Raw genomic sequence first — 23,547 nt, forward strand, 5'->3', positions numbered from 1 at the left:
GTTGCCCATCTGGTGATGTCCATGTGTAGAGTCGCCTCTTCGGTTGTTCGCTATGATCAGTGTGTTCTCTTGACAAAACTCTGTTAACCTTTGCCCTGCTTCATTTTGTTCTCCAAGGCCAAACTTGTCTGTTATTCCGGTTACCTTTTGACTTCCTACTTTAGCATTCCAGTCCCCTATGATGATGAGGACATTATTTGTTGGTGTTAGTTCTATGAGGTGTTGTAGGTCTTCATAGAACCGGTCCACTTCAGCCTCTTCTGCATCAGTGGTTGGGGCATAGACTTGGATTACTGTGATGTTGAATGGTTTGCCTTGGAATCGGACAGAAATCATTCTGTCATTTTTGAGATTGTATCCCAGTACTGCCTTTTGCACTCTCTTGTTGACTATAAAGGCCACATCATTTTTTCTACGAGATTCCTGGCCACAGTAGTAGATATAATGGTCTTCTGAGCTAAATTCGCCCATTCCTGTCCACTTCACTGATTCCTAAGATATCAATGTTCAGTCTTGCCACCTCATTTTTGACCATGTCAAGCTTACCTTGATTCATAGATCTTACATTCCAGGTTCCTATGCAGTATTGTTCTTTGCAACATCAGACTTTCCTTTCACCATCAGACACATCCACAACTGAGCATCCTTTCGGCTTTGGCCCAGCCGCTTCACTCTTTCTGGGGTTACTTGTACTTGCCCTCTGCTCTTCCCCAATAGCATATTGGACACCTTCTGACCTGAGGGGCTCATCTTCCGGTGTCACATCTATTAGCCTTTTGTTACTGTTTGTGGGGTTTTCTTGGCAAAGGTACTGGAGTGGGTTGCCATTTCCTTCTCCATTGGATCACACTTGGTCTTAGTTCTCTGCTGTGGCCTGTCCGTCCTGGGTGGCCCTCCACGGCATAGCCCACAGCCTCATTGTCAAGGCAGTGATCCATGAGGGATCTATTCATCTACCTGTTTTGAAATCTCCATTACCCAAGTACAAGGAATGTGAGGAAAGAGAGTTAGTCAACAGAATTGTACCTGAACTACCAGAATGCTTAGGCCAAGTTCGGGCCATGCAGAGTGGCATCCCTGATGGCAAAGCATTTCCCCCAAACCCAATGCTGGCTTACAAAAATTGGCTGAACTCTCACTTTTTAAATAAGCTGCAGAGCTCCTTGTCAGGGCAATTCAAGCTACTCAGTATTTCACTTGCTAGTAGAAGGCAGGGGTAGGAGAGAAACGGAGGCAGAGATTTTGGCCTTCTCCAGTGTCATGGGCGATGGCAAGCTGATGGCTTCGGCAGAACCCACAGCTGGCCCCTCTGAAGCTTCAGAGATGGACAGTTTGCCATCGCCGCCCACAACAACACCTGGCTCGGCACCAGTTGATGAGGAGCAGCTACACGTAGAAAGCCCCCCAAACCACTCAGTGGGTTGCTCGCCTAAGGGACCGGCTCCGCCAGGACTTGGCGACCCAGTGGTGTGAAGCTCGCTTGCGGAGCAGACAGTCGTTCAGCCATGAGTTTTGACAGACGCCTTGGCTACTCGCACCGTTCGCTAATTTAGCTTCATTCTCTAGGCTGGCTTCTTCGTGGAAGCAACTAGTCAACCTTGTGACGCTCTCACATCCACTATGCCTCTGGTTTTCGGACTCTGTTCCTGCTCAGATCTCTTGGCTTTCTGACCCCGGCTCTGAACGACCCAGCTCCTGGTTTTGTGCTTTGGACTTTTTTGGCTCTGCTCTGACCCTTTTGGCTTAGATCCCGGACTGGACTTGGACTCTCCCCTGCCTGCCCCCCAGCCCTTGAGATCCAGTTTCTCACCTTAAACTGCCACCTGGCACATTCAGGGAAGGCAAAGGCTTTGCTTATATATTATATAAGGCAGGAAGGACTACCAGGCAACTTGAGATCAGGGCAACCAAAGACAAAGAGGTTTGTCCTCATGTTTTCCCTTGCTCCCTTCCCTTTAGCAGGATAATTTCTTTATCTTCTTTTTTCTTTTAATTGACTCAACTGCTCTCAGCATTGACCAACCTCAGGATTCCCCACCTTTTGATTAATGTATTTGGGGAGTCCTCTGAGTAGAAAGGGACCTTACCTTGTCTGCGGCTGGCCTGTTTTTGATGCTTTCAGGGCATATTTATTATTAGCTATAGTAATACTTTAAGGAATTTCCTGAAAGACTCATTAGTAGACCTTAGTTCTATTATCTAGCACTTATTTTCAAAATATTTATGACTATCCTGATTCAATGGAAGCCATCACTGGACTTATACTGAAATGTATGGTGAAGGGATGGGTGAGCAATTATAGTTTTCCTGACTCCTCATTCACATTAAATCTGCAGTTTCATTTCTTAATCAACTTTATTCTATATACCAAACCAGAAGGAAAAACTTAGAAGACTGGTTGTGAATCTAGCTGGCATCAGTTTTCTAAAGCTGGTTGTTGTTGTTCAGTCGCACAGTCGAGTCCGACTCTTCGCGACCCCATGGACCAGATCCCGCCAGGCCCTCCTGTCTTCCGCTGTCCTCTGAAGTTGGCTCAATTTCATGTTCGTTGCGTCGATCTCAAATCTATGAAAACAATATGAGCATAACATTCTTTAACTGGAATTGTTTTTTTATAAAAAAGAAGGAAAACAAATACACAAGATTTGGTTTAGGGCTACTTTGGAAATCAGTCAGAAAACGTTACTCTTCTAATTTTTTATGAAACAAATAAAACCCCACAAACACATACATTTGGTGCCTTAATAATAAAACATATACTTAAATAGAACTAGTATGAACTTAGAGTAAATTATAAATGCTTAATTCTATAAATAAAACCATGTGGCATTTTTACTGTGGCCGTGATTACACGGGCAGTTTGGCCCGACACAGCCACTCCTCCCCTCCAGATCAAATGGGCGCAGTCGGACAGCCACATCTGTCAGCTGTTCCCCAGCCATACTTATCCTGTCATAGGATGACTTGGAGCCAGGTTAAAAAGGCACCACATCACAAGTGGTGTTTTAGGTTCCCTGTGCAGTCATTGCGCATGGCTGGATGTCTGAACGCGGGGAAGCGTGTGCAGAACAGATTTAGCAGTCTGAACCTGCAGATCTGTTCTGCCACTAAGGAGAGGGTTTTTTTTTTTTAAAAAAATTGCCTATATGCGCATAGGCGCGCATGCACACTTATGCATGCACATTAATTTTGAGATTTTTTTTGGCGGCACGTTCCATGGCTGTTGTGGATGCTTTACCATGGGATGTCTCCATGGGTAACACGCAGCAGGTTGTGCTGTGTGGCTGATATGCCCCACAACACTTTCAATCAGTTCGATTAGAGGCGGCACCATATCGCACCAAGCCACCAGTGTGACCACAGTTTGTGTACATTTATAGAATAAGCGAAAATGAAACATGGTTACAATTTTTTGTCTTACCTGTTATCATACTTGATATAATTAATGGTAATATGATGAGCTTAAGCATTCTCATCAGAACTTCTCCTGGGAACGAAAAGTAATACTTGTCAAGACTGGAGAGTTTGCCATATTCGCGAACAGCAACTCCTAATCCAATGCCTAAAATCAGAGAGACATATAAATGCAGATTTAGTATCAAGAAAGAGCAGGTAATAAATGTTTTGAATGCAATTTTAATTTTAGCATCAAAGCAAATTATCATAGGACTTAAAACATGCATTCTTCCTAAAGCAGCATGATGTCAGCGGGAAAAGATTCATTCAGACCATGAGCAAGTGAGGCACTTAAACCTTATAGGTAGTTGAAAAGCTCCATTCTGCTATAGCCCTCAGTGATGACTCACCCCTTCCATTGGAGTATACTCAAAGTATTTCTCAAAGGAGTTTTACATAAGGTTCCTGATAGATTTGAACCTTCTCCATCATTGAATGGCACATTCAATTACACTAAGAGCATAAAGAAGACCTCTATTACCTATGTGCTAGGTAATAGCTAGGTAATGCGCTAGGTAATTGAGTGGGGAAGGTGCCCCTTTTGGTTAGGAGAAAAATCTGCACCCCTCACCTCCACCTGTTCCCCCATAGCCTTCAGAATAGAGCAGGTATTTGCTACCACCATCCTGGTTTGGGAATTTTACTGTAATTTAGGGAGCACCCAGCTTGCCCCTTCCAGTTCCCTGGGCAGCACCTCCCTTCCCAAGGCCTAGATGTGCAACCAAGCCAGCGATGTAAAAACCCTGGCAGAATTTCAACAAGATTAAACAAACAATTGTATTTAGCAGGAAAGCAAAAAAGAGCAAGCAGTAGTTAATAACATTCAGTTTACAAAAACACTGAACAGCTGGCCTAAATTTTGGTCCCTGGAAATATCCTCCTGGGGCTAACAGACTAAAGGGAAGCCCACAAGAAAAACAACAAAGTGGCTATCTCTTAACTGGTTCCTAACAGTGTGAACCTTATACCCTTCATGGTCTTCGAAGGGTGTAACTCTGCTTAGAATGGTGCTGTTATACTCACCTGTTTTCTTCGATCCAGACCCTGCATCAAGCCAACAAACCCATGCTGTCTGAGTGGGGTACATTTTCCTTATACACAGCAGCTACCTTGTTGAGCAATTCCAGGAAATGCACATGGAATAGGGTTGCCAAATGGCACTTACCCTTGTGGCAGGGGACTCCAGCCTGGCTCCTGGTGTGTGTGTGCACGCGCAAAGCGTGTGCGCGCCGCATGCACGTCACAGGAAATTCGACATCATGACGCCGGGCATGCTGGGGTGAGGCCACAGCCATTTGAGGGGAAAATTCTATGTTTTCCCCTCAAATGGCTGTGGCCCCGCCCCCAGCGGGCCCGGCGTCATGACGTCACTTCCCTTTGACGTGCACGCTGGGGCGGGGTTCCCCCCGGGGCCCAATTCCCTGGCGTCAGGGAACGGGCCTCTGGGGCGGGGGGATTTCCGCCCCCCGGGGGGACTTGGCAGCCCTAGAAATGAACTACACGGAAGGATTTATAAGGTTCTCAAGATTCCTGTCCCCTTACTCAAGATTGGTTACAATTTACCCTTCAGAGCAGACAAAAGTCAATCCTGATTCCTGAATTTCCACTGTGACCTCTAGGTGAAAAATAGTCCCTCCTCCGCACAGAGAGAAATTCTCCATTAAGCATATGGTCCCTAAGAGTCCAAAAGCAAAAGAGGGTGCCACGAGGGCCTAAGAAGGTCACAGAGACTAGAAAAAGTGGAAAAACAGGGAAAAACATAATGAACACATGCTGCCAAACCCCATGGTACTTTACAACATGGCCCAGTACATAGAGCGCAGAATTCTAGGAATACATTATGGCTGCCAGGCCAGAGTTTTTGGCAATTTTTAGAGCTACCTGATATCATTTTTGGGTTTTCTCTGGAAGTGCTGTTGTGCTGCACACAATGCTGATGTTGAAAAAGATTGGCACCCAAAATGGTGGCAGGCAACAAGAATGGCCAGCAGGAGGCCTCCTGCCATAGTGGGAGGCCTGGCAGCCCTAGACTACATAATGCATGCGGACAACAATGAAACAATGCATCAAGAAGTAACGTGTAAGGACAGTGAAGAAACGATGCTATTTCAGAAAGCAGCCTTAGTTTAATATGGGTTGAATCCCAACAAAGATTTTTGCCAGTTCTCCCCTCCCACTGCAGACCTCCAGTTCTCCCTGCATGCTGTTCCTGCAGTCCCCTATCCATTAGGGGGAGCATCTCATGGAGCATTTGGAGCTACAGCAGAATGGGGGAAGGTGAGAATATTGCACTTTGCTGACAAAAATCTTTCAATCAGTGGTAACTTTTATTCACAGGATATACAGCAAAATACAGTAACTAGCTGTAGATCATTATATTTTAAAACTCCACTCCGGCAATAAACATGTTTTTGTATGCAGATCTGCTGCAGCACAAATGCAAAACTCAGCTGCAAATGGCAGTTTGTGTCGGGACGGGGGGAATGATCCACACTCAGAGATGAGTCTTGCATGCTCATATCTAGTGCAGTGTAGCCTTGATGGAAAAGTTCTGAATATCATAACATTGATCACTTAGGCGTAGTTACATGCATGCCAAGAAATCATAAAGGTAATAAATATAGAGGGTTTTGACGAAAAGCAAGATGGTGATTAATGCAAAGCTGATACACATAGAAGACAGGATGAGTATTTTACAGCAATCTTGTCTGGCACCCTATTTTTTAAGCAATACAGATGAATGGAAATAATGGGTTAAGGGGGAGTTACAGATGCATGGATCTGGCTAACATTTTACAGAGTTTATTTATGCTCTCAGTCTATAGTCACAGAAACTGAAACTCTGCAGCTGTTTTGCTAAGTATTATGAAATGAGATGTGCATGTATATGTAATTTTTAAGAGAACTTTCAAGGACAAAAGATTGCATGTTCTGTCTCTCAGAATCTTGGTTTTAATTATATCATCACTTTGTACCAAGCAATATATATTGTCAGACTACTTTAATTATTTGGAAGTGTCAAAGGAAAAATGTGACTCTTGAGACTGATCTGAACTGTGTGAAAACCAATTTGATTAAATCAAGTATTTTCTCATTATACTGTTGTGGCTTTTTAAAAAAATGTAGTTTCATGAGTTAGGTTTTCATCAAATTCAGTCTATAATATAGAAGAACATTCACATATAAATCTAGAACTCCAAGACAGACTTTATTAACAATTCTGATTAAACTGATATCATAAATAGTTAATCAGCACAGTGTAATGCTAGTCAGAAGAGAGAGGTCTTGAACAATTAACTCTTGTTCCCAGTAGAATTACTTTGTAAGCATAAGATATGAGCTTCAAGATGTGTTCTTGTGTGTTGGAGTAAGTTAGCTCAGTGCTATATGAGAACATTTTGATGTGAATTGACTACAGTGCCCTGACCTGCATAGGCCAGGCTAGCCCGATCTCGTTGGATCTTGGAAGCAAAGTAGAGTCGACCCTGGCTAGTGTTTGGATGGGAGACCACCAAGGAAGTACAGGGTCGTGACGCAGAGGCAGGGAATAGCGAACAGCCTCTGAACCTCTCTTGCCTTGTAACCCCCCCCCCCAAGGTCACCATAAGTTGGCTGTGACTTGACAGCACTTTCTGCAGCAGCCTGAATAGCCCAAGAAACCCAATAATGGGGTTACCATACCTTGGTTGTGACCGGATGGCACTTAATTATTATGCACTAAAAATTCACGAGATTGGTTTAGCAGTAAATCTTTCTCTCCAGGGAACTGTAGTCTGTGTGAGGGATGTGGAGTTTGGAACACTCAGCACTCCCAAACTGCAATTTGTAGGATTTGTCAGAGGAGTCTATGATGGTTATACTAGTATAAAACTGGTGGCACATACACTCATAAAGTGGGGCCTATTGTGTGGTGGGAACAGCATAATCTGAGACAACACTGTGCTTGACAGAGAATTGTTTACTTAGACGTCTCTGAAAGATCCATGACATTACTACCCTAAAGTGGTGTGTATTTCACTGAATCACTGTGAGGTAAAATTACTGAAAAGCTGCTTTAAATCACTAGTACTTGCATAAAGTACAATGATGAAAAAATGAAGCAAAATACACCTGAACCAGCACACTTCCTTCTATGACTTATTTACCAACTATAGATCAACATGCACAGTGGTGCAGTGGAGGGGATTTTCTAGGAACAGAGAGTCCACTTTCCTTCTAATACTCCCATCTCCCTTCTCTTTTTGTTTTCTTTCAGCAACCTTCCTCTTAGGGCCAAAATACACAATATCCATGACACAATTCAGAACATCGATGCCTGACTATACTTGTAGTCACATGTAGAATTAGTGTAACTCACCTTGAAAGTAAGGTGTTGCTCTGCATGGCTCCAAATGTTGCAGGGGGGGAGGCTCACCTGGTGTCATTTTCATCAGCAAAAACAGCTGTGAAGAGAGTCTGATAAAGGGGCAAACAGGCCTCCCCTGTGGTAACGTCTGCTGGTGCAGATGGCATGATAGAGAAGCCTGAAGCCTCCTCCTGCCCCTTGGAGAGCTAGGAGCAGTGCAGAGGAACATAATGCTTCCAAGGTAAATTACACTGATCCTACATGTTATGAATTTGTTCAAGTGCCTGTGTAATGACTCATGTCATACATATCATGTATATTGGCTCCTAGTCAGAGAGTGGTCCAGAATTTTTTAATTATTATTTTTATTTTACTGGATTTCTAGTCCGTCCTCCCCTGCACACCAGGGCTCAGGGCGGATTACAACAATAATTATAAACAATTAATATGCAAGTATTCAAACAATTAAAAGCATAATACAATTAATAAAACCTAGCAGTTCGAAAGCAAGAAATTGCAAGTAGATAAATAGGGACCACTTCAGTGGGAAGGTAACAGCGTTCCATGCGCCTTGGTGTTTAGTCATGCCGGCCACATGACCACGGAAACGTCTTCGGACAGCGCTGGCTCTTCGACTTTGAAACGGAGATGAGCACCGCAACCCTAGAGTCGGAAATCCTAAAAGAAATCAACCCTGACTGTTCCCTGGAAGGCCAGATAATGAAACTGAAGCTCAAATACTTTGGCCACCAAATGAGAAGGGAGCACTCACTGGAGAAGACCCTGATGCTGGGAAAGATTGAAGGTCAAAGAAGATGGGGACGGCAAAGGATGAGATGGTTAGACAGTGTCATCGATGCAACGAACATGAAGTTGAGCAAACATCAGAGGACGGTGGAAGACCGGAAGGCCTGGTGTGATCTGGTCCATGGGGTCGTGAAGAGTCGGACTCGACTGTGCGACTGAACAACAACAACAACCAGAGCAGGATGATGATAGAAGACAGTTCGTAAGTCCCTGAAGTACGTGACACAATCAATGAAACTGTGGTGGGCGAGGAGGATTATAGGTAAACAAGGCTATGTAGATGCTTATCCCTAAACTGAGGACCTCACCAATAGGATTCATTCACGTGCCAGGGCTATATAAGAATAAGAAAGACCTCATTGACTCTTTAGAAGTCTCCCCCTCTGCATAAGTGCTGAGCTCCTATGTTGGATGGGTGAGAATGATAACCTCTAGCTAGAGTGAGGTACTAAGAAAGCACTGTCAAGAAGTGCCTCTAGGTAGGAAAGTTGTTGAGAAAGATCAAGAAAATTAAAGACTTATGTTAAGCAAGTTCAGTTTGCTTATAACCTTTAAAAGAGGAGGAGGAGGTATGACAAATTTGTTTTGCAATAAATTGTGAAAGTTTTAGGGCTGGGCTGGACAGTTCTGTTTCTGAAAACCAACTGGTATTTACGGAATAAGTATTTCCTGGAACAAATAATTTCTTAAAATGAATGATGGTATGAGAAATCCATGCAGGTTATCTTGAAAAGCAGGAAGTAAGTTAGCAATATAGACACTATGTATGATTCATTAGCCTCAATTAGCTTTGTCTGTGGGATCATTATACTTGCAGAATGGTGAAAAGACATAGTTTTAAAAGATAATTTAGTGAAGATGTCATTGTATTAGAGCAATCTGTGACCTACCAAGCTAAAAGCAGTTCATAAACCACATCTTATTGCCTGCTATGTTTAGCAACCTGTCTGTTTCCTGAATTACAGGGAGATAATGGAAAAAGGAGGTTTATTAAATATCTGGTGGACTGCCATCCATAGTTGGTGGGCTAATAGTTATGCAAGGAAATCTGATTCACTTCAAATGCACTGGACTTTCCCATAAGCATGTTTGTCATTGGAGTTTAACACCCTAATCTTAAAGATCTATTTTGCACAAGTGTATCTGCTTGTGACAGCACCATTTAATCATTTAATGTGGTTGCCACAAGGAAAACAGCATGTTTACTAGTGCTATGCTGGTATAATTCTTGGTGCATTCCATCTAAAACATGTGTGCGCTGACGCAACAGGTCTTAGAGCCTTTACAGAATAACAGTCAAATTCTGTTGTGCTGCATTTTAGGCATTTCTCAGAAGTTGTACAATGGACATGACAGCAACAATATCATGTCATCCTGTCTATATGTGGCAGAGGCAAGTATGACATGTGACTTACCCATGCAAGGCTCCCTCTTGTCCCCCATGCTTTTCAACATCTACACGAAACCGCTCAGCAAGGTCATCCAGAGACATGGGCTAGGCTGTCAGCAATATGCAGATGACACTCAGCTCTCTCAGGCTTCTCACGGATTCCAGGAAGGCTCTAAAACTGTGATCTGGTGACTGAAGGCAATGCAACTTGGGGGTGCTCCTGGACGCAGGCCTACTGCTGGATAAGCTGGTGATACCTACAGGTAGGAAGCACTGACCTGTTAGCTGTGGCCTTTTGTGGTTACAGTGGATTGGGCCATGGTGGTGCAAGGCTGATCTAGGGCCTTTTGTCACCCCAGACCAACTGCTAGCAGCACCCCTGCCTGGGTTTGCACACAGGCCTGCTTGCAGCCCAGGCTCACTCCGAGCCTCAAGGCCAGAGGGAGCTTGGCACAGTTGGCAGCTGACTGCTTTCCCTCCCTTCCTCCTTCACAGGGTTGGGGTGGGGAAAAGCAGGCCAAGAGAGCTGCCATGCCCCAAGCCACCACCAAACTGGCGGGAGGGAACGCAGTGGAACTTCCAGCCATCTGCTTTTCCTCCCTCTCTCCATTGTGGGATAGGACAGGAAAAGCAGGCTGGGCAATCTGCCTTGCCCAGCTGTGAAACTGAAGGAAGAGAGCAGACTCCAGTGTGGTGGAGCTGGCAGTTGCCTGCACTTTCTCCCTCCCTCCTTCACAAGGGAAGGCAGGCAGGGTGAGCAGGGCATCCCAGGCTGTGGGGCAGGGGGCATCACTCAGACCTGCATCTTGCTCTAGCAAGCATCTTTTGGTGTTACTGGCATACCCTGCCATTTGACACCCTAGGAAATTGCCTAGATCTGCCTAATGGGCTGGCAGCTCCTGCTGTGGGGCAAGCCCTGGTTATATCTAGATTACACACTGCAGTGGGGCTGTCCTTGAAAAGTGCTCAGAAACTTTAATTTGTACAAATTGTTCCAGCCAGGATGCTGACTGGAGTGACTTACAGGGACCATATCAATCCGGTCTTGACCCATCCACACTGGCTCTCAGTTTGCTTCTGAGCTTAATTCAAGATGCCCTTGAAATTCCCTCAATGATCCCTCCTTACATATTAATAGCACATAAAACAGTAATTAAAACATAGTTTGGGTTTTAATTGTTTTTATGATATGCTTTTCAGAAAAGGGAAAAATATAAACGTTTTTAAAGCAAAAATAAATAAATTGTAGCTAACAGCCTTGCTTATGCTCCCCACCCCTTAAAAACAAAACACATTGGACTTTTTGTATCCAGACATGTTCATCCCATTCTTTAGTTGGGCTGTGGAGAAGAGTACAAGCTTCAAACAGCTATTGAAGCTCAAGAAAAAGATGTAAGCAGAATAGTGCTACATGTAATGCAGCTGGAAGGAACAGTGTTACTCTCCAGTGGAAGTTATATCACAAACTATAGTCAGTATACACCTCAGACAGTCACACAACCATACTCCATATTGCATTTACAAATACTATGAATGTACAATTTGGAAGGCGTATTTCCCTAACAACCAAACATAGTGTTTTAGCTGCATTAAATGAAAGCATTGCTTTCCAGAAAGAGGTATAGTCTATTTTTCATGTGGAAGATAACTATATTTTCATTGTACAAAGACTCATCATGCAGAAAGATCCTTGCCAATATCTGGCAATTAGTTTGTGACAAGTGTGGTACCTTCAAGGATTTGCAGGGGCATCTCAATTTCCCCTCCCACACTATTTTTTCTTTCCCTTCCCTGAAAACCTCCATAACCTCTCCGCTTTTCCTGTTTCCTTTCTTTTCCCCACCCACCAGCTAATCTACCTTTATCTGTCCTCATGTCTTTTCCTCCTTCCCTCTTCCTGGCAACCTCTCCCTGGGAAAACTGGGGCCCAGTTGTACAGGGCTAGCTGCTGGGCCAGGCCCAGTTACATAGTGGGAAACCCACAAAGACTTATGGGGAGGCACCTCACTTTCCCCTGTATCCCTCTCCCCATACCGTTTCTTCTTTCCCTTCTCCTGGCAACCTCCATATCCCCACCTTTTCCTGCTTCCTTCCCATCTACCAACCTACCTTTTATCTGCTCCCATCCTCAGATATATTTATTATTTACTTCATTTATATCCTGACCTTCTCTCCCATCATTCTTCTTTCCTCCAATTCATTCTCACAACAACCCCATGAAGAAGGCTAAGATGAGAATGTCCAAGGTCATCCAGAGAGGTTCCATGGCAGACTGGTGATTTGAACCTTGGTCTTTCAGATCCTAGGTTGAAACTCTAAACACTACACTACATGGGTGGGATGGCTGATGTTGAACAGTAGTAAGCAGCTAGTCCCGAGTCATTCAGGCTGTGTGCTATCAAGACACCTGGTGATTGCTGCTATACCTAGCTGAGATGCAGGGTTTCCAACTCTAGATTGGGAAATTCCTGGAGATTCAGATATGGAGCCTGGGGATGGCAGGGTTTAGTGCCATGCAGTCCACCTTCCAAAACATCCATTTTCTCTAGGAGAAGTGGAATAAATGTTTTAAATAAATAAGTGCTGTATGTAGTCTGGAGACCAGCTGTTATTCTAGGTGATCCCCAGGCCCCACCGGGAGGCTGGCAACCCTACGGAGATGATTCCTTGCTCAAAGGCCAAAACAACCCTGAAAAGGATCTTCTCCCTTTGCCTTTTATTGACAAAAACCACAGCTTGAAGGCTGGCAATATTGTTGTGGTTGCCTAGTGCTTGTTTCCTAAAGCTACCAGTGCTCTTCTGGGTTTTTTTTTTGGGGGGGGGTTAACGTCACAATATATATATGTGTGTGTGTGTATGCGCGCATGCACATGTGTCTTAAATGCCATCAAGTCGCTTCTGACTTATAGTGATCCTATGAATTAATGACCTCAAAAATTTCCTATAAGTAACAGCCTTGCTCAGGTCTTGCAAACTGAGGGCCATGGCTTCTTTGATTGAGCCAATCCATCTTGTGTTGGGTCTTCCTTTTTCCTTGCTGCTTTCAATTTATTGTCTTTTCCAGTGACTTGTGTCTTTTCATAATGTGACCAAAGTATGATAGCCTCAGTTTAGTCATTTTAGCTTCTAGGGAGAGTTCAGATTTTTTTTGCAAACCTTGGACTTTTCTCAGGTTTACAGAAAGGTGTCTCTTATCTGTTCATGGCCCCAGTCTCTGAATTTAAACATCAATAGATGTGGCCATGTTGAGCATTAGTTATACTGATGATGATGCATATGACAAAAATGTAATTTTTCTTTTTCAGATATACCATTCCATGTTGCATCCTCAGTGTATGTATTTTCAGCAATATGAGGTCAGTGCATATTGATCTGACACTTTAGGGTGTTACAGTGTAATCCTAAAAAAAGTCATTCCAGTCTAAGCCCATTCACTTCAATAGGCTTAGACTGGAGTAACTCTCTTTAGGATTACACTGTTAGAAACTCAAAAAATAATTCACCAAAGAGGAAATAGCATAATATTTTTATCTCTTGTGGAACAAAATCCTGATTTTTAAAAAATATGTAGTAGTCTGCTTCCACACACACACAAAGGGGGAAATGAACTGAATATCAATTATCCTGTGTTTTGTTCTGATAAAATGTTTCCAGGCTCAGAATACTTGTTTAGTACTTCAGTTTAAAGCACGAAGTTTTCAAATGAAACCATCTGACATCTGTACTGGATTTGTGTCTTAAGATAGATGCCATCCACATCTATTGTTTTTTTTAAACATGCTGAATTTATTTCGTTTGAATGAATTGCATTAAACTGAATGATGAGAAGAAAGAATAAGCATTTCATTTGTTTAAGGAAGTATCATAATGCACAGTGGCATACTATACAACATTTCTTGCTCAGCATTACAGCAGGAAGTAAACTGAAGCCACTTCTTATACTTCCAGGCAGTCATACTTTATTCAGGAAGCTCTACCTGCACTCACTACAAATTCCAATTTGATAATTATAAATTTGTAAATATAGCAAATGCATCTGAAAAAGTCAGGATGTGTTTGTTCTTGTACATATATCAAACATATATCTGTATAGTTTGAGCCCTGACCTAGGTAGCCCAGGCAAGCCCGATCTCGTCAGATCTCAAAAGCTAAGCAGGGTCAACTCTGGCAAGTACTTGAATGGGAGACCACCTTGAAATACCAGCAGGGAGGCAGGGGCAGGCTTTATTCAGCCACCTCTCTGAATATCCTCCAGGTCCTCAGTAGAGGTCAGTCACCAGAGGTTGCCATGACTTCCAGCTGCACATACACTCAAATGTGCACACACATGCACATATAAAAATACATAAAAAGAGAGAATCTGTATAGTTTGTCATTCATTTGAGTGGTTTATGTAGAAACACACGGGATGTTACTACAGATTTATTTCCAAAAATTTATCATCCTATAAATTAACATTTATAGTCAAGTCATGATGTCAAGAAAACCGACAAACAAGAATGATGAGGATGGGGTAGGTAGAATTGCATCTTCCACTTCCCATGTACAAAATTAGGAAACTCAGTTCTCTGTTCTCCTTTTAACCTAACAGGTAACTTTTTAGCTGGGGGGGGGGACACAAGGAGTCTTGTTGCACCCCAAAGACTAACAAGTTTTTATTCTAGCATTGGCTTTCACGGACTATAGCCTGACTGGTTAAGGAACTTATAATTTACAGCCCAGAGCACTGCATGACAGCTATGAAATGAACAAGAATTTTTAAAAGCTATTGGAAGGCTATGCTCAAACTTCCTGATTTCTATAAGATTTCCTTTGAGAGGGCTAATTGAGTGGCACACATGGCACATGAGGGATTTATCTTTCCTGTTTCTGCATTTACCTACTTGCCAGTCACCTTGTTTTCTTCATCGTTCATTCATGACATTTTTTAACCTTTATTGTTTTCTTTTTCAAGTTCCCCAGAATCTCATTCCTAAACTTTTACCATGGACAGCTCCTGTCTCCCCTTCACAGTACATTTAGAATAACATTCCATCCATTCCTCTGGGCTTTTCCAGATTATCAGTTCATAGTGAAATAAATACACAGCTGTCTTTTATTTGTTGTGCAGAGTCCAGTCATTTTCCCTCAGGGAAACACTTCTGTCTCAATGGTACTGTGTTTCCCCAGCACTTTAACCACAGCAAAAGTATGAATGCTGATTTCATAGCATGTGACATCACTGATTAAGGACAATGGAATGCTGCAGATGCATGCATTCGTAATTCTGGTGTCCAGAATGCATCAAGGTGCCTTCACATGATGCAGAATTAAGGCCAAGTGTAATCCATAGTCTTGTTAGTTCCAACCAAGGTAGTGAATGTTCGCCCCATTAGGGGGAAAAGTGGGATATAAGTAAATAAATGAATGCAAGATGCAGGATGGGCAGGATGCTGAAAAGAACTGAAGAAGCTGTTTTTTAGATTTTGCCTTGACACTAATCAGATTCAAAGCTGCTTGACGAAGGACTATTCTTTCTCATGCACTGGAGCATATATGTAGCCCCTTCAGATGTTCATCAGTGCACTCACTGATCATGTTCCCTGCCCTAATGTTCACATTTCCAGCTGAACAACTACCAAAAATTTCTGCAGGCATGAAAGTGTATACATGTAGGCTCCTTCATGTGATGTGGACCCTGACTTCTTCAGGATTCCTGATTCATGTGGCAGAGTCTATTTGTGTGCATTTGTCTATAAATAGGGGGTCACTGCAGATGTTCAGTTTAATGCATGGTGATGGGAGATGGGACTAGTAGATGTGCTACAGCTCCCTTGTATGCTATGCACATTCATTAAATGCTAGTGATAGTAATCATCTTTCAGTAATTAAAATGGCATACTATATAGTATACAAACAATTATTTCCAAGTCAGTGATCTTTCGGCATTGCGCGATGGAATGGCTCAATCTCCAGGCTGGGCCAGCCCATAACCACAGATGTTGGTGGTAGTGGTGTGGCGGCTCCTAATTGAAAGTGTGGTGGAAGAGCTCCATCTTGCAGGCCCTGCGGAACTGTACAAGATCCCGCAGGGCCCTGATCTCTTCTGGGCTCATTCGACCAGTATGGAGCCACTACTGAAAAGACCCTGGCCCTGGTGGCAGCAAGCCTGGAATCCTTAGGGCCTGGGATAATTAGTTGATGTTGTGACCCCGACTGTAGTGCTCTCTGGGGTATGTATAGGGAAAGGTGGTCTCTCAGGTATGTCGGACCCTGGCCATATAGGGCTTTAAAGGTAAGTACCAGCACCTTGAAGTGGATATGGTATGCTACTGGCAGCCAGTGCAGTGTTTTCAGCGCAGGCCAGATGTGCTCCCATTTAGGAAGGCCCATCAGAAGCCTGGCCGTGGCATTCTGCACTAGCTGCAGCTTCTGGATTTGCGACAAGGGCAGCCCCATGTAAAAAGTGTTACAGTAGTCTAATCTCGAGGTGACCATCGCATGGACCACTGTAGCCAGGTCATCACGGCCGAGGAAGAGAACCAACTGCCAAATCAGCCGAAGATGGTAAAAGGCCGACTTAGCAGTGGCTGCTACCTGGGCCTCCATTGTTAAGGAGGTATCCAGGAGCACTCCCAAACTCCTAACCTCCGACGCTGGCACCAGTGGTGCCCCACCAAAGGCAGGGAGTGGGATCCCTACCCCTGAACTGCCCCAACTCAGGCACAGGACCTCCGTCTTCGCCAGGTTCAGCTTCAGCTTCAGCTAGCTCAGTTTAAGCCAACCAGCCACAGCTTGCAATGCCCGGTCCAGATCTTCCGTTCTGGAGTCCGACTGGCCACCCAACATCAGAGCACTTATATGACCATCAACAGCAAACTGAGGTAGTTAAGACACTCTGAAGTGACTGTCTAGATAATCTCTTCTTTGCATAGACACGTAACAGGTCATAGCAGAACTAAAATATATACCAAAAATATAAAATACAGCTTGCTTTCTGCATGGTCTTTTTGATTCACTAGTGGCATGAGTCAGCCAGGGCTCAGAAATAGCAAGAACTCCTCAGGAGAAGAGGACTCCTCAGGAGAAGATGAGCCCCACATAGCCTGCCTTGAGTTAACAGAAGCTGACCAGCAAGAAAATGAGCTGCAGGCTTGTCAAGATTCACAGCCAAAAGCTGGTGCAGAGCCACAAACATCCTGCAGCCCTGATTCAGCAGGTGACCTCACTTGGCCATTCCCAGCCCACCCTTAGAGCACCGCAGACCATGGCTGAGAACAGAGCTACAGACAAGACAGCAAAGTGCACATATCCTGGCCCGACGCCAGCTACTTGCAGATAATGAAGATGAGTAGTTGCAGGATTGCTTCTGAGCAGCTGGCTGCAAGCATGACCCTTAGGTGTGTGGCTATAAAGCCAGCCAAGTGTGGATACAACACATATGATGGATGCTAAGCCACTGACTCTGCCTTGTCTGATTCTTGGAACTTGACACTGGACTGAACAACCTGGTCTTGCCTGACTTCTGGAACCCTGACTTTGGACTGAATGACCCTGCCTTGCCTAACTCCCTGCACCTGGTAGTCAGAGCCTGCAAGCCAGTACAACTAGGAAAAATAATCGAAATTTTGTTTGCTTTTTTAAAATAAATTTTGCCCTATTTAGTTTTTAAGATATTTGCTTTTCATCAGGCTTAGACAATACCAAGTACATGTATTGAAAAGGAACATTGCTACCACAAGTAGAACCCAAATACTCATAAAAATTGCTTGTGTTTTAACGGAATAATTGAATTGAACTATAGCCCATAATTAATCTGACTTATTAACATATCTAAAATGTAGCTACTCTAATGGCAGAAAGTGAAGAGGACCTAAAGAGCCTCTTGCTCAGGATAAAAGAGGAGAGCGCAAAAGTTGGCTTGAAACTCAACATCGAAAAAACTAAGATCATGGCATCTGGCCCCATCACTCCTTGGCAAATAGAAGGGGAAGTCATGGAAGCAGTGACAGACTTCACGTTCCTGGGATCCAAGATCACTGCAGACAGTGACTGCAGCCATGAAATTAAAAGACGCCTGCTCCTTGGGAGGAAAGAGATGGCAAACCTAGACAGCATAATAAAAAGTAGAGACATCACCCTGCCAACAAAAGTCCATATTGTCAAAGCAATTATATTCCCACTAGTACTGTATGGCTGCGAGAGCTGGATTATAAGGAAGGCCGAGCGCCGAAGAATAGATGCTTTTGAACTATGGTGCTGGAGAAGACTCTTGAGAGTTCCTTGGACTGCAAGGAGATCCAATCAGGCAATCCTAAAAGAAATCAACCCTGACTGTTCCCTGGAAGGCCAGATACTGAAGCTGAAGCTCAAATACTTTGGCCACCAAATGAGAAGGGAGCACTCACTGGAGAAGACCCTGATGCTGGGAAAGACTGAAGGTCAAAGAAGAAGGGAACGACAAAGGATGAGACGTTTAGATAGTGTTATAGATGCAACGAACATGAAATTGAGCAAACTCCAGAGCACGACGGAAGACAAGAGGGCCTGGTGTGATGTGGTCTATGTGGTTGTGAAGAGTCAGACTCAACTGTGCGAATGAACAACAACAAAATGTAACAAAATATTGGTTCTCATAAAGTATGCTAAGAAAAAGTAGATGTACAGTGCAATGACATCATATCATACCTAGTTTATATCAGATGCAAGAAAGAGAAAGAGACAGAGTGGCAATGCCTTTGCACCTCTTATAACATCTATTTTGACCTTGATGTGCATCACCAAGTACTTCATCCTTTTACAAGCACCATTCTCAGAACTGGCCATACAAAGTTCTTTGCTCTGGTTTTTACTCCTCTCCTAAAGGTTGTGCGCGAATACACTCCAGCATTTGAAAGCATGCTCTTTACCCATGCACCAGTGTTAACCACTTTCCATTACCTCACTAGGAATGAGCACACTGCTGGTGATGACTAGTGCTTTTACAGTGCTGAAGAAAACTGTAGTTACCTATGCAGGACAGGAACTTAGCCTGAAAACATTATATGTGCTTGTGTATTGTCCAGAAGTGACCGCAAAATTTCACATGCTGTTCAGTTTTTTGTTTTCACTGCACATTCACCTCTATTTTATGTGAAAATTTACAAAAATTTCCCCACAAATTTCTCAGAAGTCCTGCTTATCTATTGCAATAACCAGTGACGTATAAAAATGGTAATGAATTATCTGTCTAGCCTTTGGGGTATTAAAACAGATTACACATTTTGTTACTTCACAGGCAGAGCAATCCTGAGCCATGCTGGCACTTCAGCTGCCAGCCACCATGCAGCTGTGGTGCCACCAGTTGCCTCCTAAAAGGATGGTTATGTGATGATCGAATGGGAAAATGGGAAAAAGGTGCCCCAACAGTGTTGCTGTCCACTGCTGTGGCAGTATCCATGGAGATTCCGCCTCAGGGTTCCGTTCCGGCACTGCTGGGAGGTAGGGGTGGCATGATAAGACAGGGCAGGCAGGACCAATGGGAGCCATAAGTCGAGGAGACAGAGGAGAGAGAAGAGATTGGATTTATACCTCGTCCTTCACTCGGAGTCTCAGAGTGGCATACAATCTCCTTTCCCTTCGATTCCCCACAGCTGCGCAGAATGCTACCCATGAGACACCCTACGAGGTAGGTGGGGCTGAGAGAGCTCTTTCAAGAACTGCTCATGCAACAACAGCTCTGGAACAATTTGTAACTGACTCAAAGTCACACCAGCAGCTGCATGTGGAGGAGTGGGGAATCAAACCCAGTTCTTCCAGATTAGAGTCCGCGCTCCTAACCACTACACCAAACTGGCTCTCGAGCAACATTCACTATCAGGGGGTGGAGGGGGTGGGCTAGAGGAGTGATGCTCCTCTGCTGGACACCCTCTCTTAAAGAGATGACCTCCCATCACAAGCCCTGGCCAGCTGTCAGTGGGGAGGGTGGGATCACTCCACAGCCCCACACAGGACATCAGAGGCTAAGTGACAAGAACATGGATGTCTGGAAGCCCTCTGCACAATGCCTTCTGTGGCAGCCAGATGCCTGCCCATGCCCCTGAGGGCATCTCCGGGACAACTCATGTGCCACCTCCACTGCAGGCACAGGAGGAAGGGCCATGGGGGTGGAGAGACTCTGAGAGGTCTCCGGGTAACCTCCTGATGCCCTCCTGTCCCTCACCAGCATCCCTCACTACACCAAAAAGTCCCTCCAGGAGCACAGCAGCTGCCATTACAGATGTTGCTAGCCCCTCTATCCATTGCTAGCCCACACCAAAAACTTCCCGCCATTTGCAACCCAGCCGCTCCCACTTGATTGCTGCCCACTTGGAGGAAAGGGTGGGTTGGATGGGCTGTGCCAGATGCAAGCCCCATGACTAGAGACTCAGCAAGTGGCCAGAGCCTCCCCTCCTCTGTGGCACCAGGTTCAGGGCTTGCATGGGACTATGGTTGTGTTCATGTGGCCCATCTGCAGCAGCCTTCAAAGCCTCTGGGCTCCGAAGGTAGTGTCGATGTGCAGGGATGCTTCCATCCCGCACTGTGCCCTTTGGTTCCCCATGACTGCAGCCATGGGAAGCCCCCCTCCCGGTCAACCAATCTGTTTTTCACAATGGCTTGGTCCCCTAAACTGGGAAAGGGATGACAGTGACTACAGAACTAGGAATTTCTGCCGGGTGAGACGATCATACTATGCGTAAGTTGCACCTCAGGCTGGAGGCAGAGGTGTAATTTTCATGAGCACTATGGAGCAGGGTTTTCCTCCCCACAGGGATGGCTGATCCCTCCACAGTGCAGGCCCACAGCATCTACCCAAAGGTAGACAGGTGCTACTAGCTCTGTGGGCACTGGGCCCCGGGATGGTTTTGGGTGGCTGGGACCTGACTTGGCACATATAGTGACGGCATTAACCCTCATGGTATACAGTTTGGCCAATAAAACCTGCTCCCCTTTGAGTTTCAAAATACCTCTTACCACAGGGAAGATGGCCTCATATTTATCTTCCCTGCAGGATCCACAACAACACAGAGTGTTTACTCTAGCCAGATGTAATGCTATGCCTTCAGACATTTTACATGGCAGATTTAACAAGATATCTCATTTAGCTAGGTATTTTCCCTGCAAACAAAAATATGTTGACTCAATTTCTCATGTCCTTTTGCACTGTCACCTGTATGTGGATCTAAGGTATATTTACATTCTATTTTAAGCAGCATGATGGACTGCTCTGATGCACTTAAGGAACACAGACTTCTGAATGACTTCTCCTCTGACATCACCAAGAAGGTGGCCAAGTTTCTCTGCTCTGTAGCTAATACTTTCACAGATGTACCCATGGGCCATGTTTTTATTCTGCTCTTAAATTGTATAATCTGTACTGACAATTTATGCCAATAAAGACTAACTTGAACTTGAAACCCTCATGGTAGCTGTCGGGCTAGGAAGCCATTAGGTAGGGTGACGCACATAGTGACTGTGGTGCTCATTGTTTTTGCCATTGGTGGCTGCGCTTGCCCAATAGATGCTGCTATATGCCATCTGAGCCCCACATCTGCATAGGCAAATATCCCTGGGGCAGCTGGGATCACATGGGCCAAGCAGGACTCTGCAGAGGACTGTCCTGTGAAACTGACCATCTCTACTGAGCTGCGCAGAATGCTACCCATGAGGCCTCAGTGAAGTGGTGGCCCCTTAAGCCAACAGAATAATTTGCACAGCAGTTCTTTCATGGGACATTAGCCCTTTCCAGCCCCATGGGCCCAGGGACCACTGCCAGGACTGATCCATTAGTATGTACCCATGGTATTTGCATTTGTGCTCACTGCCGTGTCCGAACATCTCCCTCCAGGGTGCCGCTGACTGATTTTAGATTGTTCATGGGGTAGCCTTGCAGCTTTTGGGCTTGTGGTCTGTGCTTTGGCTGTGCAGATGGTGGTCTGTCATGTAGCCTTTCCCTCCCATCTGTGTCCACTACTCTGGCAGCATTATTGACAGGATAGGCCTCCCCTCAGTTTTTTCTGTGGGGATCATGTGGCTTGTGCGGCACTCCCTATGCACTCCCACCTCCCATAGTCAACAACAAACACCTGGAACAGAAACAATGAATGAGCTTTATTGGAGGGAACCTGTAACAACAGAGTGGTAAGGCTGGGATCACAGAGTTGATGTCCAGACCCACATTTGGCCCTTTGGTGCTGGGGTGCCTCCTTGATGGATGTGGGCTGGGAAAGTCCAGAAGGCTGGATGTGTCTGCATGTTCCCGAGGCCCGGCTTCTGGTGTAGGAAGGGCACATGGTGAGATTTTGGCTCCACGAATGGAGTGATGGCTCTCCTTGTTGGATTGGCACCAGCACGCGGGAGAAACACAGTGGAACAGTCGTTGACGTTCCTTGTTGGCAGCTAGTGAGGCATTTGGCAGTCATGGACCCCCTGTCTGGCACTCTGATGCTGCAAGGGGGACCCAACGGGTGGTGGAATCCAGATCATTTACACCTGGTCCAGTGTCCTGTCAGAACCTCTGTGCATCTGGACATGCACTTGTCAGCAGCGTCAGGGCACTCTATACCTGCAAGGGAAGGTTTGGGCATCAAGTGGGATCACTTACCACTCAGGTTGGAGGGGATCCCCACCCACCAGCACCAACAGGCAGGGCATGCAACCTTGTGCGGTGGTGCCAGATTCAGCCCCCTCCCCCAGCAGCTGCCTTGGGTGGCCCCCGATGCACTGAACTGCCTGGTGCACAGGGTTCATGGATGTCTGAGGGAGTGCACCTTCCCCACAGCTGCCAGGTTCAGGAGTGAAAGATGCCATGTTCAGTGCAACTCGGTCGCACCGTTGTTGGCCAAGGAGGGGAAGGGGGTTGGGTAAAGGGTTCCTTGTTCATGCATGGCTGCCCTTTGAGATCCTGGCAGATGAGCTGTTGTACCTGTGGGGCTTGAAATCTGGGAGAGGTCAGCCACAGTGTGTTGACTTTGCTCTCCTGGTGGCCTCTTTCCCCCAAGTGCTCACCCAGTGGTGTGTTTTGCCAGCCACTGAGGTGCATGTGCGCTAGCTCTAAGTCTTTACTAAACAATATTTACTAAACAATAAGTTTTCATGTACTACAGCCCACTTTTGCCCCATCGGACAAAGTACCCTTTAGCCACAAAAGCTTATGCTTGAATAAATCTGCTAGGCTTTTAGGTATCACAAGATTCTTGGGGGGGGTACTGTGTGACATTGGGTTTTATCCTAACACTCTACATTACATAAATATGTCAAGCTGTCTTATATGAATCAGACCAATTGTTAATCAGGGTTAGTATTGTCTATGCTGACTGGTAACAGCTCTCCAGGGTTTTCACGTGTAGGTCTTTCATATCACCTGCTACCTGATCCTTTTAATTGGAGATGTCAGTGCAAACTTGAATCACAGCCCCTCCACATACCTTTCTAGCACCTAAGGAGCCCACCTCAGTCTAGACTCTAGAGGAAGAGGGAAAGCTTCTTCCATGGAAGGCTCCTCTGCTGGAGGAAGGCTCTGTACTTAGCTGAGCAAAGTGATAGGATACAA

The 23,547-nt window shown here is 45.0% G+C and overlaps 1 protein-coding gene across 1 annotated transcript in view; it reads right to left on the reverse strand.

Moving 5' to 3' along the window:
- SLC1A1 (solute carrier family 1 (neuronal/epithelial high affinity glutamate transporter, system Xag), member 1) overlaps window positions 1–23,547 on the reverse strand; it is an 87,142-nt gene that overhangs the window by 53,935 nt on the left and 9,660 nt on the right. Inside the window, exons 3-5 of the mRNA XM_015407462.1 lie at window positions 18,918–18,986; window positions 8,949–9,010; window positions 3,422–3,612 (exon numbers count right to left, since the gene is read on the reverse strand). Of these exons, the coding sequence (XP_015262948.1) occupies window positions 3,422–3,612; window positions 8,949–9,010; window positions 18,918–18,986 (322 nt within the window). The remainder of the gene's footprint in view (window positions 1–3,421; window positions 3,613–8,948; window positions 9,011–18,917; window positions 18,987–23,547) is intronic.

The sequence above is a fragment of the Gekko japonicus genome, unplaced genomic scaffold (assembly GCF_001447785.1).
Source record: "Gekko japonicus isolate JY-2015 unplaced genomic scaffold, Gekko_japonicus_V1.1 scaffold667, whole genome shotgun sequence".
Lineage (NCBI taxonomy): Eukaryota > Metazoa > Chordata > Lepidosauria > Squamata > Gekkonidae > Gekko > Gekko japonicus.